Below are 19,814 nucleotides of genomic sequence, written 5' to 3' on the forward strand. Positions count from 1 at the left end.
CCACCAAAAATATTAAACCAGTAAATGTGCGTCATTCACTGGTTGCGGGCCCTTTACAAAAAAAACACTTGCAACAACTATTTTCTTTAACTTCTGCCCCATCCCTTTCTCTCAAAAAAGGTCCTTAAATGCATTGTTGCTGCCCAACTACATGCTCACTTTTCACAACTCCCAACTTAGTTCCTTCTCCACATAATGCCAAGACCACCTACCAAAATCATGTGCAGCTGTGACTTGGGCTCATTGCCCCTCCTCAACCTCTCCAACCTTGTTGAACGCTTCATTCTCAAATGTCCACCTCTGCTGTAAAACTCATTCATAATTGTGACTAGGAGCTCCATCCTTTTTCCTCCCCTGATGGACATCATTTATGCACTCCCCCTCAATGACATCTGCAAGCAGTAGGCAAACTGTTTAAATCCACCTCTGCTCCTCCACCACCACTGTCTCAGAATCTGTTGCTAGATTATCCAATTGCCCATCCAGCATCAACTCCTGGACCAGTCAAAATTCTTCAGTTAGTCAATAAAACCAAAAAGATAATCCTTTTTGGCCCCTGCCATCATCCAAGTGCTTCCTGCCTCGACTAACAGCCTTGCTTGGCTGCCCCCTCAGATTCAATTGTATGGTGAGGTTTCACCACCAGTGTGACCTGAGCTGAGCTTTTTATCCCACATCTGATTAATAAATCATTTTTTTCTGTCAGGAACAATAAACCCACCCAGTCCCCTACCTCTACCCAATTTGATCTAAAGAATGAGGACAAAAAAAAAAAAATCAGACCAGCTCACCCTCCACCATTTCAATATGCTCACTTCAAAGTTATCTTTTCAGTACATTGCAACACCTTCTCTCTATAGTTGAGAATTTAATAGATTATATAGCTTATTGTAAATATAATGGGTCAGAATTGGCTGCCAAAATAACAGCAAGTTTAATGCGCACACTGTTATTAATCTTCCAGCAATTTGTGGCGAAGAAGAAATACCGTGAATTGCGAATCGCCACAAGTTGCTGGATGATTTGCGCCACTCCACCTTCAGCCTCGCGAAAATAGCAACTAGCCCTCCCTGTGAGTTTCAAGAAATTGCTGCATTTGTACATTAATTGCCAATTAAACTTATTAAAAAGTTAGGGCTAGTACTTAACAGCGTAAGTACCTTTTTAATGACAAGATTTATATTCCCGCAATGTTATTCAACCTCTCTGGCCCAGAATGGGAATAATTGAATCCGTGGAGTCTCATTCCCACAGGTAGTATACATTGTTGAGATTTTTTTAAATTTAAAATTTAAAAAATTTTGCTTTTCCCTTGTCTTTTTTCTCTATCATCCAATCTTCCATTCCCTCTATTTCTCTTTCTGTTCCTAATTTGACTGTAATTCATCCTATTTCATTCTCCTTTGTTCCTCTGTTGTTTTCTCAATCCTTAAATCTCATTAGTTAAGGAGATAGATAGGCTGTTGGTCCGGTTGCTCACCAAGGTCCCAGATGCCCCGTTACCTTAGTCATCGGCTCGCATTTCCAGCAACTTGCAGTGCAAAAATTGAGCTGAAATTTGGGGAAAAGCCTAATGAGGCACAATGCGAGATGCCCCGCTCCAACAAATTCTGGGCCATTAAAAAAATTCCAGCAGCACCTACAGAATACTTGTTAGAAACGTTGAAATACAATATGTCTTCACTTTCAAGAACCACCAACTAGATTCAGTTAAAAATCCAACAGTTGTAATTGGTCAAAAGAAAAGCCATTTTCAGGGTTCATAAGATTTTTTATTGTAATTGTACTACACTTTCTCTCGTGCTGGGCCCAGCTAATTCATATTTACTGGATTAGATAATATGGAATTGCCCCAAGTCTGCATAGTAGAACCTGGCATCTTTCACTATTTATGATTAAAACAGATTAGAAATCTTAAAGTTTCTCCCCATCTAATAAACCTTTGTTTTATGAGTTGTGTGAGATGGAGTTTCACTAACAGTCAAGTACCCAGGAGTTTGAATGACTCCTTCCTCTCACCATGACTACTTGTAACAACCATCAACTGGTACAAAGCAGCAACAGCATCACTGGGCTTAAACAGGTGGACATGGATTATGCATTTTGTTAAAGGGTCATTGCATCCTTCTCCATATACCAAAACCCTCAATCTCCTCACCCAACATTCTGAAGATTACATCTCAGCCATAAACAGAACCGAACAAAAGCAGAAACCACACCAACCCTCCCAATATGTAGAAATCGTTTCCTTTTAAATGGTCTTCTGAAGTTTAACGCACATAATCAAGCCATACTGAATGCAAGTCAGTTGGTTTGTAAAAGATATTCGGCTTACCCTCATTTCTTGTTGGTCCTCATCAGTGGAAACTCTGACGAGCATTCTCGTCAAGTTCTTTATTTTCTGCTCATACTCCAGTTGAAGGAGCCCTTTATCTGACAACAGTTGAGCTTTCTCTATTGCGTGAACACGAGTCTCCAAAGCGAGCTGGGCAACAAAAAAAAAATTATATAACCAAGAATAACATTCTCCATTTCTATCCAGTTTCAATGCACACACTTGGCAGGTTGTCATCTTTTGTGCGTAACTGGCATTGTCACAAAAAAGTAAGCATCACAATATCAAGCAGGCCAAGAAGGTGGTTCAACTTTCCAATAATAAACTATAAGGAATGATTCCTTACTGAAGGCCAGATGAAGGAGTACTTTTTAATGCTAGAAACAGGATATCGCCAACCTATGAAGATGATTCTTTGATCATGCATCAATACCAACTTTTCCTGGCTTGAGCTGCCACCTCCGTCCAGGCATATCCAAAACACTGGTCTTTTATCAAAGTCAATGCAGCTTCTCCAGGAGGCAAGCAGACCACCTTTATAACTCATCTCACCCTGAGCAACTCAAAGCCAAAATACCAAATCACCTATTAAATTGAGTGCTTGACCACTTGATAATTTCAATAAATCACTCGACAAAATAACCTTAAAGTAGAAAATTACCACAGGCTGCAGATGGCTCACCATCAAATTGCTGCCACAGTTGCCACCTGCAATTTTGAACCTCCTCACAGCATTATTATGGAGATCAATTGGACACAGGCCAGCAAGACAGCAGCCAGTTCAGGGAGATCATTATTTCTCACATTTACCTTGCCCAGAAAACATTAAAAATATACAAACTAGCATGAGGGAAATAAAGGCAAACTGAAAAACCATGCACCTATTTCCATAGCCTACAAAAAGTAGAGGCTATGCTTAGAAAAAAAGAGCAAAGTTGGTGGAAACAAAGTACAAGAGCTCTATCCCTTTATTACCATGTATGTTGCCAGGCAATTAACTAGAAGAATCTTTAAATTGCACTGGGCATCAGAAAGTTGCTTTGATGCAAGAGCCCACAAGCAAAATAAAACTGCAATTTATGGTCAATTTCAAAACTAAAGACGTTGCTGAAACACACAAGATCTTTAGGGATGTGTTTAATTTCTGTGTCACTTGACAATAGAGGGACAAAGGACACAGAGTCTCAGTCAAGCAATATTACACATTAGTACATTTAGGAAAATGACAATATTTGTAAGACTCCAGCTCCAAAAATGCTTTAGACCATGGAGAGAGGCAGAAACATGAAGGTCTTTCAAAGAGATGTTAAACCAAGGTCCCATCTGGATGTAAAAGGTCCCATGGCACTGAGTTCTCTGGATCTCCTACCTAACATTTATCCCTCAAGCAACACCTCCAAAACAGAGTAACTTGTCATTCATCTCATTGCTGTTGCTGGGAACTTGCTACTTGCATATTGGTTGCCACGTTTACCTACATAACAGCAGTGACTACACTTCAATAGCAATTTGCAGCTACGAAGTGCTTTGGGACATTCCGAGAACATGAAAGGCACTACATAAATGCAAGTTCTTTGTTTCCTTGAATTGGAATGCTTGTATGAGGGAACCAAGACTCAATTATTTTAAATAGTAATGTTAAAACATTAGAATTAAGGTGTAATTCTGGACAAGCTGAATGGAGGTCAGAATAACAGTTTCAAACACATGCCAATGCAGAGAACTGATAAGCTTCTGCAAGTTTCAAATATAGGAGGAATTTAATGTCAGCTGAACTGAAGCAAAAAGTCATTACCTAAAGCAAATTTCAACACTGCATTAAAAGAGAAGTTGGTCGTGGTTTTGGCGGGGGCGGGGTTAATATTGAGGCCATCATTTCGGTGAGCGAGTGGTAAATCTATGGAATAGGCACCCTAGGGAGTTGGTGAAAACAGATCGTGTTGGTTCATTCAAATACAAATTAGATAGATTTCTTCCAGAAAGTACTTTGCGATACAGTATAGGCTGAATACAGTGACACCAGTATTCCCAGCCAAAATGGGGATAATGGGGGAATTTCCCCATCAATCATGCCTGGAGACCGCACTGCTGTAAGTGATGGGTTGATTTTACGCACATCATTTGTAATACACAACTATCCTCCACTCGCTGCATTTTGCTGGAGAAATCACCGTGCTTTTATCGGGAGAAGTTGCTGCAGTTTTGGTCAGAGTTTGGTTTGCTACACTTTGCAGAGACTCTTCTTAAATAGACTTTGTTTGCTTTGCTGTTTGCGGAGTAAGGCATTTTGAATTGTAGTTACTGTTGTAATGTAGAGAATGCAGCAGCTAATTTGCATTCAGCAAGGTTCCACAAAAAGCAATGAAATAAATGACCAAATAATGTTTTTAAGTAATGTTCATTGAGGAAATGTTGGCCAGGATACCAGAAGAACTCCCTGCTCTTCGATCGTGCCGCGAGATCTTTTACATCCAGCTAAGAGGCTTGACGTCTCATCCAATAGATGGCTCCTCCCAGTGCATTTATCACCCTTGATTTTGTGAAGTCTCAGGAAAAGGGCTTGAATCCATGACCTTCTGATTCAGTCGAGAGAGCTACCGCTGAGCCAAGGATTTAAAAAAAAATTTGTTCATGGGATGTGGGCGTCACCGGCAAGGCCACCTTCTTGAACCACTGCAGTCTGTGCGGTGAAGGTTCTCCCACAGTGCTGTTAGGAAGGGAGTTCCAGGATTTTGACCCAGCGAAGATGAAGGAATGGCGATATATTTCCAAGTCGGGATGGTGTGCGGCTTGGAGGGGAACGTGCAGGTTGTGTTGTTTCCATGGGCACGCTGCCCTTGTCCTTCTAGGTGGCAGAGGTCGCAGGTTTGGGAGGTGCTGTTGAAGTTGATTCCATGGTGATTTCTCCAGCAAAATGCAGTGAGTGCAGGATAATTGCATATTACAAATTATGTGCGTAAAATCAACCTGTCACTTTCAGCAGTTGACACAGAATGGAACATAAATGAAAGTTAGTGGAGAAGTAAATTTAGAAGCTATTAGTAAGAACTTCACTATGAGTGATGTTTAAAACATCAAACAAGGTGATGGGGGAGGGTGTGGTTATTCAAAATATAATTATATGCAATCATGGCAGTTAAAGTGCTGGGGCTGACCAGCTATGGATAAAATGTTTTTTTTCCCATCTCTATCTTTTCTTCTGTTCTATGACAAATGTTGGCAATACTACCAATACAATCCTCTTTTGCAGATCATAAAGACCTTTTGTGCTTCACAGAAATGAAGTTGGAAATTTAGAATTACATATCCCAAGTAGCATCAACTTACTTCTTCCAGGTGGTTTTTCAAATCCATTATTTCTTTGCGACATCGCTTCAACATTGCTTGGTCCTCCAACACTTCGTTCACATGAGGTGTATTCTTCATGAATTTCGCAGTGCTTGCAAACTAAAAAGAGGAAAAAAGTTGTATACTTGAACTTGATTAGCATCTGTTAATGGAGAAAACCTTCCTTTATGGGAGAACATTTCCCCTCCCCAACCAATGGTGATTTGTATATTCGGAGACCTTGCAGGTAACACCTGTCTATCTGCACTGATTGCCTTGGCAATGGGCAGTTGAAAAAACTGTCTGTAATCACCAAGCATTGTTCTGTGATTTATAAATGCGATTTCATTTTGAGGATTTCATTTCCAACAACGTTCACCTGAGGAAGGAGGAAGCCTCCGAAAGCTTGTGAATTTAAAATAAAATTGCTGGACTATAACTTGGTGTTGTAAAATTGTTTACAAATATAAAATCAAGTAGTTTTAGTTACTGGTGACAAATAAGATCTCAATTCCGTAATGAAAACCCAATTAACCATTTTTAGTTGTGCACAGTAACTATAATTTATAAATATGCAATAAAGCTAACAATCTATTTAAACTGCAAGCATATGCCATCCAATTCTGGCAATTTGGCAGAAATAAGAGCATATACATGGGTAACTGGATGCAACTTGCTCTTTTCCAATGTTTTACAGATATTTTGCATGACTCCCCAAATCAATCTTCGTGCCCCCCCAACTTTGCTCCCATCCATATTCAAGAACACTAAGCAAACAGAGTCAGCATGTGAAGAGAGCTGACAAGCTAACATTTCAGCTGTAGCCTATCATAAGAACTAGAAAAAAAATTACTGATGAACAGCATTTTAAAAGAGGAACAGAACAAATTGAAGGGGGGGGAAAAAAGGAAAAATACTCATGAAGGATGTAGAGTAACCTGTCAAGTGCCTAAAAATGAGATGGTTACATGGCTGAAGTGATAATATAAAGAATTGAAACTTAAAATAAATTAGAAACATTTATATTGAGGAAGATTCTCGTCTTTACCGCCTGTACATTAAGCCCCACTGGGGCAGAGTATAAAAAGAAAAACGTGGCAGGGAGGTCACACACCACTACAGAACCCACTGGATTTTACTTCCTTTACTTTCAATGGAACAAAAGCCCATTGGATTCAGTTACCAGCATGTGAACCTCACCAGAATTTCTTTTCTGCACTTTACCCCAGACAGGAAGGGCAAAGATTTACCTCATAGAAAATAGCCGAGGTAGTGAGGTAAAGCAGGTCTAAAATAGAAACAGGAAACACTGCAAAATGGATCAGATTCCAGCAATCCAATAACAGTAAGCAGATAAATACCAAGGGCGCAGACTATCTCACCAGCATGGTGTTCTGACCAAGAACCCCCATTCCAAGCGCTAACCTGTCTTCCTCCATTCAGAAATGCTAACACACCCTGTAAAGTAAGTGGCAGCTGAAGGTAACGTCCGAAAAGCATCTGATAGAAAGATACGGTGATGTTCAAGTATGCACCGAGCTTCATTGGAACAATACAGAAAACCAAAGATACAGGCTAGTGTGGGAATGGGATGTACATTTGAAATGGCAAGCAAAAAGGAAATCCTAATCTTCATTTGGTCCTGCAATGTAGAGGAGACTGCACGGTGAGCAGTGGATATGGTATAGCAGGTTGGAGGAAGTACACTTAAATTGTTGTCACATACAAGGAGTGTTTGGGGACTGAAGATGTGGAAGCGGTGAATAAACAGGTGTTGCATTTCCTGCACTTGCAAGGAATGTACAGGGAAGGATAGAAGGTGGTGGAAGTGTAAGCCAGGGCGTTACGGAGAGAATGGTCCCCTCAGAAAATGATCTGGCAAATGGGAAGGGACCCCATCACAGTGCGGTGGGGGGGTTTTGGTGGGAGGAAAGCGAGGGCATGAGAAATGGGACAGACATGGTCAAGAGGCCTGTCTACCACAGTATGGGGGAATCCTCAATAGAGGAAAAAAGGAGGACATTTCAAAAAGTTGAGTGTGGAAGGTGGTATCAGAGATAGAGAAACTGAAAGAAAGGCGTGGAGTCCTTCCAGGAAGTGACGGGAAGGGAAGGAGACGAAGTACAATTCAGGCAGAGTCAGTAGGCTCGTAATAGAACATCTTGCTCATTTTGTACCCACATTTCCTTGATAACCCAATACCATAAAGGCCTTTAAAAACTAGCAGATTAGTGTGCATGAGGTGGAAAATGAACTTTAAAGTAAGAGCTGCAGTTTATTTTTAAGGTTAGGTTTCACATACCCAAACTAAAAAAGCCAAATTTAACAACCAGAATAAGCAGCATCAAGGGAATGCCTCTTAATTGCGATGGCATTTACTATTTGATGGAAATAAAATGCTTCCTTCGTACAATGTCACCCTGCCTCCATTGCTTGTTTGCACAATCTTGTTTGTATACTTAACACAATATTATTCATGCAGTGACTGTTTGCAGAGATGTGCCCAGGTCTAATCACATCAAATGAAGTCACAGGAGAGTGGAGAGGAGATATTGGCATGTGTAACCAGTGAACAAACAGGACATGCTTACAAACATGAGGCTGAAACCTCTCTGCCACAATGTCTTCCCCATGCCCCTTACAGCAACATTAGAGGAACTGTTTATTATATGGTCTGCATAAAATGGCCTCTGTTCGACCATTGCAAACCACACACTAAGAGGTAATGTACAGTTATCTCATGGCAAATGGCACCAGATTAGTGAGAGCTTAATAACATCAGAAAGTCCAGTCATTTTATGAAAGGTTGGTAGCTAAAGCAATTGAGGGCAAAACAAACATGAACTAGGGCACGAGGAACATTCAGGCAAGCTTTTATCATTGTAACTCATTTCATCAAGAGTCACTAGAATTGCATTCAGTTGGGCCTAGTCTCCTAATTGGATAAGGATGCTTGGTATTTGAAAATTTCAGGATGGGGCAGAAAAGGAAAGGCTTTACAACTTGGGAAATGTGTCTGCAAGTATTTTCATACTATTGTACTAAGTGCTTTTTCATTGCTAAGAACAGGCTCCAAAGCTCAAAGTATCAGACTACACCAATACAGGAAACTTATACAGGGGAGTTTTTTTTTTGAAGGGGCAGGAAAAAGGAGGTGAAGAATAAGAAAGGGGGTTGTCTTACCTGAAGAGTACTGAGAGTTTCCTCAAAACCAACTGGAGTAATTGTGCAAATGATAAGTGTCCTTGCATTTCCTCCCAGTGAGCTCTGAAGAATCCGAGTCAGCTTACTGTCCCTATAATTTACAAACCCACTACAATAAAAAAAAAGAAAAAATTAGACCAGAGAGGCAAAAAAAAGTTACCCTCTCCTGAACAATTAAAACCTCCCAACATACAAAATTTGTGAATTACACATATTTTAAACATTTCATGTTATAATAAAAAACAGGACACGCAATTATAGTCAAAAATTCTGAACAGCAAAGCAGTTTCCTACCCAGCTTGTCCGTCACTGAGCTTCTTAATAACTTGTGCAAGTACAAACAAACTACGGTTGATATTGCATCCTTCTTTTAGGCGGACACCTAAATTATAGAAAAACAAAAATCAATATCCCCTTCACAGAAGTGGGGATGAACAGTTTGAAGCAAAATTAAAATGCTATAACAGATTTAAGATGTTAAGCAGTACAAAAAGGACTTACTGAAGCAAGTTTTCAATATTAAATATCCCCAGTTCTTTAAATTCAACAGAACATGGCCAGGGCATTGGTTTTTAAACTGGCAAGAATCCAGAAACCTGGACTAGGATTATAGACACACTTCCAGCCTAAAGTGGGGGCTAGCAATTGATGCCTAGCAATGCCTGGGAGAGATGGAAATTGATTGATCTCCAGTGCCGTTGCTTAGACAAAAAAAAAATTAATGTGTCTCTTCTTGTAATAGTCACTCTGTTGGTTTCCCACTGTTTCTAATTCTATGTTCTCTCTATCTCTGCTTCTTCTTACACTGTCTGTATGCTTCTCACACACACCTCATCAGCAGTGTTCAATCTTTGAGACAGTTTAGGAGTCACATCTACACAGATTTGCATTCAACATTTTTAGGTCCACATTGTCATTCTGCTGTTTTTCCCATTTTCGAAAACATTACACAATTCCAGTGTGTGAAATTAATTATTTGGAATTTTTAAAAAAAAAACATTTGTAACTTCAATAATGGTCTAAAAGTACTATGTTGCCACTTGAATTTCTGTAATTAGGTTTTGGTAATCATACAGTCTTAATGATTTATTTCAGTGACAGTTTACACAGTGAAAATGTGACCAACATTTAAGGTAGTCTTCTGCCAGTGTCCTTTAGCACTGCAGAACTCAGCATTATGCAGAGTTGAGTACTTTCAAGTCTAGGGGTAGGAAACTCTACAGCCCGAGGTTGAGACAAGCCCAAGGAGCTGCTGGGCAGAGAAAATGAGGAGAGGAAGTTGCCCTGAGCAAGGGCTCAGAGTGAAGTATTACTGGAAAGTGCGAAGCTGCTGGGCCTGAGAAAAAAGGACCACATTACAGGACTTGATGAGCACATGCGTTACTGACAGCCCCAGAATTTCAAATGAAGCCTGGAGTTTCCTTCCTGCAATTTGCCTCTGGGATGCCTAGGCAGAGCGAGAGAGACTGGTAAGGCACTGCATGGGGACATATGGTGTAGGGCATTCATGTATTAACACTGAACACCAGCGATGGACATCTGAATGCTTTTTCTTTAATAGAGGCCACTTACAGTTTCAAATGTAATGTAGTTTCCAAATAAACTTAAACTGCCAGTGATTTGACAGACTGTACTTCCCAGAGAACACAGTGATTGCATACAAATGGGATTTGTATAGCTCTATTGGAGGAAGCTAAAACAGAGACATAAAATCAGTTAGGAATTTTAGGAAATTAGACAATGGTAGGAACCTGCAGGACAGTGAAGTAAGTTCTTCAGCAAAACATTATACGTTAAGACTTACCTTCGGCTCCTGTTTGGCTGGCTCGTTCACTACCTGCCAGATCGACCAAATTCTGCAGAAGAAAAGCAGATTTTAGTAAGTACTTTATAATGGTTAGTTGAAGCATATAGTCTGTGTACAATGGAAAAAGGAGATAGGAGAAAATAAAATACCTTATTGACATTGGGAAAAATTATTTTCCCATATTCAAAGTCAGATACAGCAATTCACACAATCACCCAACATCCCTCCCCCAAAAAAGAAAAGATTGCCTACAGTTTCTTCTAATTACAATAGAATTACAGAGTCTAGAACACAGAAATAGGCCATTGTGCTAAACTGGTCTATGCCGGCATTTATGCTCCACAAGAGCCTCCTCCCACCCCTTTTCATCTAACCCGATCAGCATATCTTTCTATTCCTTTCTCCCTCATATGCTTATGTAGCTCCTTCTTAATTGTATCATTGCTATTCGCCTCAACTATTCTTTGTGATAGCACGTTCTACATTCTTACCACTCTTTGGGTGGTATATTATATTTATAGCCTCTAGTTTTGGACAAGTTGTTAACAAAATCCCAATCTTCTCATTTCCTTTACCTAGGTGATCTGTTTTAAAAAGGATAAGGGCATGGATATATCCAGGTCTAGTTATCTTTCTTAATCACCTTCCACTTGTCAGAGCATCCTTTGGTTAAAATACAGAACCTGCCTACATAGTAACCAAGACAGAGACACGTCCTACCTACAACCCAAAAAAAAGTTTGGATGAAAGTCCACTTACTGGTTACTCTGGTTGATTGGCCCACTCAATCAACTTGCATCAGAGCAGAACAGCAGCCTATAAGTCATCATTTGCCAAACAAATTAGGCTCACGTTTTGATACCACCGTGTAAACAATAGAGGGGTACACCAACAGTCTTAATTGTGTCGCACAGGGGCGAAGAGCACTCCCAAAATCCACAATGAAACTTGGCTCCCCTTTCAGACTTGAGTTTGGTCATTACATTTAACAAGTATGCCTTCTTTAGTGGGTGTACAAAAATATGAAGTATATTTAACCCTATCTTATGAACACAACAGATGTTCCATTTAAAAGGAGGCTAAACAACTGTTTTCTTTAGGTACAATAGTGATTACTACAGTACACTACTATTCTCATCTTGGGATTTAAAAAAAGATGCAAGGAAGACATAAGAAACTTGCTGAAGAATCTATCAAGGGCTCATCTCTGGCTTGGAACAATATCTTGCCTGTGGTGCAAACCCACAACTTTTTTTTAAAAAAGGCTTTCCACTCTACAAAAAAGTCATACATTTTTCAGTGCAGTCATACTCTTACTAAACAACTTAAGTTAATTTGTTTCCATAAAGCACTGGGAGCATGAGTATTAGTGCATAATTCACAACATATTCTACTTGTCGGAAAGATTCAGAACTTTGAACTACAAACCACACCCTTCCAAATAACTGTTCTCCTCTGATGTACATCACTTGGACAAATATGAACTGATCAGGAAGAGCCAGCATGGATTTGTTAATATGAGTAAGTCATGTCTAACTAACCTAATTGATTTTTTTTTTTGAGGTGGTCACTAATCTGGTAGATAAGGGAGTGTCTATGGATATTATTTATATGGACTTCCAGAAGGCATTCAATAAGGTTCCACACAAAATGTTGTCAGCAAAAATGAAAGCACATGGAATTGGAGGCAACATAGGTAGGAAATTGGAGACAGAGTTGGGATAATGGCTATGTACTCCAATTGACAGGATGTGACTAGTGGTTTCCCCCAGGGATCTGTACTGGGGTCTCAGCTTTCCACAGTATTTATCAGTGACCTCAACCAAAGAATAGAGAGACATATATCCAAGTTTGCTGATGATACTGTTAGGCAGCACAGTAAGTAGTGTAGATGGGAGCAGAACGTTGCAATGGGACATTGATAGATTAAGTAAGTGGGCGCCGCTGTGGTAGATGGAGCTCAGGTGGGGAAGTGAAGGGTTATGCAGTTTGGACCTAAAAAACATAGATCAGAGTATTTTCTAAATGGTAAGCCAGGAACTGCGGAGGAACAAAGATTTAAGGGTCCATGTACAGAAATTAAAAACTAGTGGACAGGTAAAAAAATAATTTAAAAGGCAAATGAAATATTAGCCTTTATCTCCAGAGGGATGGAATACAATGAGGTGGAAGTTGTGCTACAATTATATAGAGCTCTGGTTAGACCCCATCTGGAGTACTGCGTTCAGTTCTGGGCACCACACCTCAAAAGGATATATTGGCCTTGGAGGAGTGCAGTGCAGGTTCACTAGAATAATACCGGGGCTAAAAGGGTTAAATTATGACAGGTTGAATTGACTTGCTTGTATTCCCTTGAGTGTAAAAGATTAAGGGGTGATATAATTGAGGTGCTTAAAGGTTTTGATAGGGTAGATAAAGAGAAACTATTTCCTCTGGTGGGAGAGTCCAGAACAAGAGGGCATAACCTTAAAATTAGAGCTAGTTCAGGAGTGATGTCAGGAAGTATTTCTTGACACAAAGGGTAGTGGATATCTGGAACTCTGACCCAAAAAGCCACTCAGTTGTACAATCCCGCTACAAAAGACAGCGGTTCAACAAGGTAGCTCAACACCATCTTCTCAAGGGCAATTAGGGATGCTGGTCTTGCCAGTGATGCCCACATCCCATGAATGATTTTTTTTTAAAAATTGAATGGCCGCAGAGGCTCAAGGAGTTGAATGGCCTACTCCTGTTCCAACTTGGTGTCCCCATATCCCAAATCAATGATAAGTCGGTGACTCACTTGCATAATGCAACAGGTTTGATTGCTGGTCAGGTAATCACAAAAGGTGAAATATAACTACAAGGCAATAGAACACTTCTATTTCATGCATCCAGTGAAGCACAAGATCAGGAGTTAAGCCTCCTCCACTGTGAATCATTATACCTCAGCCCCAAGCTCAATGGAACTCTTTCAGTGAGACTTTCACCCCCATTTACTACTTCCTGCGGTCTATAACACACACACACACCCAACCTAAAACAGATTGCGAAATAGCACAAAGTTAGACCCCTGCAGCCATTTGAGGCTGGTTTTGAACCCATGCCCTAGAGGCTCACTGCACCATCTCATACCCTGATTGTTAAGACAGGGTATCTATTCCTAATTAAGCATGTAAAAAAGGTAACTCTTGCCCAAAAGCAAATGGTCAACTGAAACAGCAATATTTTCACCAGGGTATTATTAGGAACGAGATGCTACTGACAAAAAGTTAGGACTTTCTTCTAGCACACGAGAATGTTAAGGGGTAACTTGGAGGGTTTAGGATAAATAGTGATTGTTTTCACTGCATGTTAACATGGTAGCAAGAAGGCACAAAATTAAGATAATCACAAAAAGGGATGTTAGAATTTTTTTTTTTAAAACGCAGGGGTCGATTAGAATATGGAATTCTCGGTCACAAAAACCGTAAATTCAAAACCTTGCATAAAAAAAACCCTGTGATTATTTCTTTGTAAATCAATAAAATTTTCAAATGCAAATTATACTAATGGCAAAAGAAACAAACACGGTACACGTGTAACCAATTTTGATGTTTCAGTACTTGACCCATAATGTACAAAACGTAGTGAATAATCAAAAGAATAATTCTATGGCCTTCAGAAAATTTGTATTACACTACAGGTGGGTCAGTGACCAAGAACCTACAGCCTTACTGGACTTTCTTGGTTAATGGACAGAAGAGAGTGGGGATAAACAGGTCATTTTCAGCTTGGCGGGCTGTAACTAGTGGGGTGCCACAAGGATCAGTGCTTGGACCTCAGCTATTTACAATCTATATTAATGACTTAGATGAAGGGACTGTGTGTAATGTATCCAAGTTTACTGATGATACAGTTAGGTGGGAAAGTAAGCTGTGGGGAGCACACAGAGCCTGCAAAGAGATATAGACAGGTTAAGTAAGTGGGCCAGAAGGAGTATAATGTGGGGAAATGTGAGGTTATTCATTTTGGTGGGAAGATTGGAAAAACAAAATATTTTTTAAAATGTGAGAAATTATTAAATGTTGGCGTTGAGAGATTTGCGTGTTCTCATACATGAAACACAGCATGCAGGTATAGCAAGCAATTAGGAAAGCAAATGGCATGTTCGCCTTTATTGCAAGGGGGTTGGAGTACAAGATAAAGGAAGTCTTACTACAATTGTACAGGGCTTTGGTGAAGACCACACCTGGAGTACTAGGCACAGTTTTGGTCTCCTTATCTAAGGAAGGATATACTTGCCTTAGAGGGGGTGCAACGAAGGTTCACTAGATTGATTGCTGGGATAAGAGGGCAGTCCTACAAGGAGAGATCGAGTAGAATGGGCCTATACTCTCTGGAGTTTAAAAGAATGAGAGGTGACCTCATTGAAACAAGAGATTCTGAGGGGGCTTGACAGGCTAGATGCTGAGAGGTTGTTTCCCCTGGCTTGTGCGTCTAGAACTAGTGGGGCGTAGTCTCAGGATAAGGGGTCGGCCATTTAAGACTGAGATGAGAAGGAATTTCTTCACTCAGAGGGTTGTGAAGTTTTGGAATTCTCTACCCCAGAGGTCTGTGGATGCTGAGTCGTTGAATATGTTCAAGGCCGATATAGATAAACTGATTTTTGGACTCTAGGGGAAATCAAGGGATATGGGGATCATGCGGGAAAGTGGAGTTGAGTTTGAAGATCAGCCATGATCTTTTGAATGGCGGAGAAGGCTCGAGGGGCTGTACAGCCTACAGCCTGTTTCTTATGTGACGACCACCTGCCATATATGCAAATTAATGCAAACATTCATTTAAACTTTATGTGGTCAAAGGGCACCTATTTGGGACAGGAAGACAAAAGGATTTGTCATTCCTGGTTACGCCAGAACATTAAGATCAATTGAATTGAAGATGTAGATCTTCCTTTGACTTCAGAAAAATGGAGTTTAACTCACCAGATGTGCAACCATAACTGCTTCATTATTTTTCTCCCTGTTTTCCACAACCTGAAATGGAAAGGTGTCTTAAATCAGAGCCTATAAAATTGAAATTGCTTTCAAATTTATTTTAAAACATTGGGGCATTTTTGTGGTTCAAACATCTCTATGGAAGTGTGAGAAAGTACAGGAAATTTTAATAAACCACAGCAACAAAGCTTTTGAATCACAGAGTGCTTTTTTCATCCCAGAAGTGAATATTCACTTCAATAATTTCTTTAAAGTAAAAACGCTCTTATCAGCACATTCATGATATCTGTGATAACAGGTACTTGTACACAAGCATGGTTTAGCAACAAGTGAGCCAGTGACAACTCACAGGACCTGCTGTCCTTTTTCACAATTCATTGGAGAGTACAAGAGTAATCTTATATGGAAATAAACGTGAATGCTTGTTTAAACTCCACTCTGCTCCATCATTTAAAAGATGCCACATTCGCACATTGAGGTAAATTGTGAGATATATGCCACAGGAAGTCAGAAGAAAATTATGACAGTCTTCCACACAGTCCTCTATACCTCCCCATTCTTTATATAAACCACAAACAATTTTTTTTTAAATTGAAGTTTTTCAAACTTTTCTCATTGAAACAAAAACGAGTAGAGGGTGCTTTATTGCTCTAATCATAAGGTGCCTCTCAGTTTTCCCACAGGGCTAGTTGTCAGCATAAAAAGCCTCAGGTAAGGATAAAGAGCACTATAATTCATGTGTATCGACACCAAGTTCTATTACTTCTCTCAAGGCAGTTATGGCCCAATAATATGGCTTCATTGTATAACTCTGCTGTTGTATAATATGTAGTTCTTGGACATTGAAAGTTTAGAAGAGTAAGTGAGATCAGTCATTGGACAACAAGAACAAGCTCTACCAAAGTAGTATCCCAAAGTTTATTTATAGCTGAAAAATATGACTTTCAGTATCACAATGAAAATTATAAAGCAGAGAGGCTATGGGAGTTGGATATGGACAGTAGCCCATTGCCAGAAAAGTTAGCTAAAGGGCAATTAGAAAAAAAATTCAGTCTAAACGCAGGGGGAAAAAAAATCCAACTATGAAATGCAACTTTTCCCATGATTTTCTGTTAAACTGACAGCTTTTTAGGGGTGCAGTGCATCATTAGACATATGGGAATACTGCAAGGTCAAAGGAAAGATTGCAAGATCTTACCGACCAGTTCATTACTATAAGAAATAAAATATTTCACTATAGTGCAATGCTTCATTTGAAATAACCTCTGCTTTTACCTCGTGTTTTTAAAAAGTGAGAACTTGGCAAGAACAAAGAAGTTGCGACACAACCAAGGAAAGACAAGCAAGGATGCACTTCAGAAGCTTGAACAAACACACCAAACATGTAGTTACTCTCTTTGATGACAGGGTCTCGATACTGCACAATGGTGGACACTATCGACTAGCATAATAAATATTTCCTTTCCCTTTCCTTATTAGGTTCAGAATGTTTTCACTCTTGCTGAGCAGCATAGATAAGCTTACCAATGGGGGCATACATTCTTTCAACCTTCTGCAACAGTAGGAGATGTAACAAAATGTATTTTTGTCTATCATATATTATTGATTTGAATTCCATATTGTCTCAACAGTACACACATGGTTGGTTATGGATTCAGGGGCAAGGTACAATTAAAAACACTTCATGTAAACAAACAAAGGTCAATTTGTGTCTGTCTTGCTTTTGGTCAGAAAGTATAGTTTAAGGAGTTAACGTTGAATGATTGCAGACTTATTGATGTTGTGTTGAATAGCACCTTTGATAGCCGGCTGGACAATATGTTACTTGCCAGCAATCGCAGATATTCAAAGTATTTAGTCCAGATCTTGAAACAAGTTAGTTAAAGTTATCTGACAGATCAAAGCATCAAGCATCTTTGGCTGGTGGTTCTGATTGACAGCTGTATCAAGGGACCTGTGAAAAGGGTCAATGATTGCTTGTAGTTCCTTTGATTGGCAGCTATGGCCAGAAGCCTCTGATTGGGGGTTTACTGCAGTTGTCAGAGAGCAGCTAATCAGTCTACAGCAAGCAGAGGAACTAAATTAGTGTGACTGTGCCAAAGGTTCACCATGTTTTCTTCATTCATTCTCAGGCTATGGGCATCATTGGCAATGCCAGCATTTATTGCCTATCCCTAGTTGAGAAGGTGATGGTAAGCCTTCTTCTTGAACTGCTGCAGTCCGTGTGAAGGTACTCCCAGAGTGTTGTTAGGTCGGGAGTGCCAGGATTTTGACCCATTGACAATAAAGGAACAGCAATATATCTCCATGTCAGGATTGTGTGTGACATGGCGGCGATGTTCTCATGCACCTGCTGCCTTTGTCCTTCTAGGTGGTGCAGGTCACGAGTTTGGGAGGTAGTGTCTTTCAGGTAAGACATTAAAACGGTCACATCTACCCTCTCAGGTGGGCATAAAATATGCCATTGCACTATTCGAAGAGCAGGGGAGTTTTTCCCCAGTGTCCTGGCTAATATCTATCCCCAAACAAGCATCACTTTAAGAAAAAAATCTCATTGCTATTTGTGGGGCCTTGCTATGCGCAAATCAGCTGCTGTGATGCCCTGCATTATAACAGGGATCACATTTCAGAAGTACTTCATTAGCTGTAAAGAGCTTTGGAATGTCCTGAGGTCATAAAATATATACATCTTTCCCAATGTATGTAGTTTTTACACATGTATTTTACTGAAATTTAGCATTAAGATTGCTACACTATAAACAGGGATTTGCTAAAAGCAAGTCAATCCTAAGCACTGCACTTGCTATTGCACAGAAAGGAGCTCTCATGGAAGAATGGGAATAATCAATCAATGTCTTAACACAAGACATGATAACAGTACAAACAGTATAAGCTAGGTCAGAAATAAACGATGAATTGTTTTCCTCGTACTGGGGTCTTGTGGGACATTAATAGATGATCCAATTTACTACAAGGCGATGCCCAAGATTCCAGAGTTCTACTTTAGGAACAATCATTCTAAGTAAAAAGGATTGCTGCAAGATCAGCAGAGGAACAGTACAAATGCTTTGTGTGGCCTCTGACCACTGTTCTGAGTTGACCATTAGATTGCATGAGAAGACAATGATGTGTACACATACCTTTCCCACAGGTTTGCAATGTCTATGGGTTAATGCGCTAGAGGGATGAGTTTTATTGAGCTAACTCATCCTTACATCCCTGACTTTTCTTATGTTATCTCTGATTCACACTTCCTGTGAGTTGTGGGGTTGATGAATTGAATTGTGGCTACTAGTGCACATAAAACCTTTTCCTGCAATCTTACAAAATGTCTTGGATTAACTTTAGAAACAACAGCAATTCTGTTCTCAAAAAATAAAGAAGTACTCTTCCATTACTGTACATTAATAGATAAAACTTGAATATTGATGGTAAGTGCTTCTGCAGAGTTCACACATCAACATGGAACAGCACAGTTAGAAGAAGCTACCCAATTTAAAACCCTAAACTCCTTTCGGTTAAAGAAAGGCTTGTATTTAAATAATGCCTCATCAAATTTCTGAGAAGAGTCAAAGCACCTCATAAAATTAATTTGAAGTGAAGTGACCGACTTTACATTGGCTATATTTTGCATACAACGGGATCCAACAAACAGCAATGAGATTATTTATTCATCAGATTTTGGTGATGTTGAGTAAGGGCCACTTTGGAAGAGTACATTGGGTAGAGTGCTAACACATTCAAGTTTACCTGCAATGGAAGAGTCAGCATGTTTCTTGTAATCTTTACTGCACTAAAAGCCACATTAAAAGTCTGCACAGACTGTCCCCTGCTTTACTGAACATATTTGGCATGAAGTAAAGTTTTTCTTAAGCAAAAACACAATCTAGATGCAACTATTCTAGGTTACTAAGTAGTCAACTTTATCTTACCACTCTAAAAATTGTATGCGACCGACTACTGTGTTTATTCATTTTGGTTTCTCCATAATGCCGGTTTTCTGAAGAGGAAAAAAAAGTCAGAACAACTTCTTCACTTTAAATCAGTGCAATAGGTTTCCATGGTGAATAGAGACAATTCAAAACATCACAGCTAACCATTGCTGCTTTTGCCATATATTTGGGACGATTAGTTTCCTTATCTCACTTCTATAAAAGTGCTATTGTTTTGTGCTCATCTAAAT

General features: G+C 39.6%; 1 protein-coding gene across 1 annotated transcript in view; it reads right to left on the bottom strand.

The window, feature by feature from the left end:
- Positions 1–19,814, bottom strand: part of LOC137320655 (centromere-associated protein E-like) — a 125,051-nt gene that overhangs the window by 101,021 nt on the left and 4,216 nt on the right. The window contains exons 3-9 of the mRNA XM_067982333.1: positions 19,564–19,631; positions 15,620–15,670; positions 10,671–10,722; positions 9,161–9,248; positions 8,846–8,975; positions 5,663–5,782; positions 2,336–2,485 (exon numbers count right to left, since the gene is read on the bottom strand). Coding sequence (XP_067838434.1) covers positions 2,336–2,485; positions 5,663–5,782; positions 8,846–8,975; positions 9,161–9,248; positions 10,671–10,722; positions 15,620–15,670; positions 19,564–19,631 — 659 coding nt within the window. The remainder of the gene's footprint in view (positions 1–2,335; positions 2,486–5,662; positions 5,783–8,845; positions 8,976–9,160; positions 9,249–10,670; positions 10,723–15,619; positions 15,671–19,563; positions 19,632–19,814) is intronic.

The sequence above is a fragment of the Heptranchias perlo genome, chromosome 4 (assembly GCF_035084215.1).
Source record: "Heptranchias perlo isolate sHepPer1 chromosome 4, sHepPer1.hap1, whole genome shotgun sequence".
NCBI classification, from domain to species: domain Eukaryota; kingdom Metazoa; phylum Chordata; class Chondrichthyes; order Hexanchiformes; family Hexanchidae; genus Heptranchias; species Heptranchias perlo.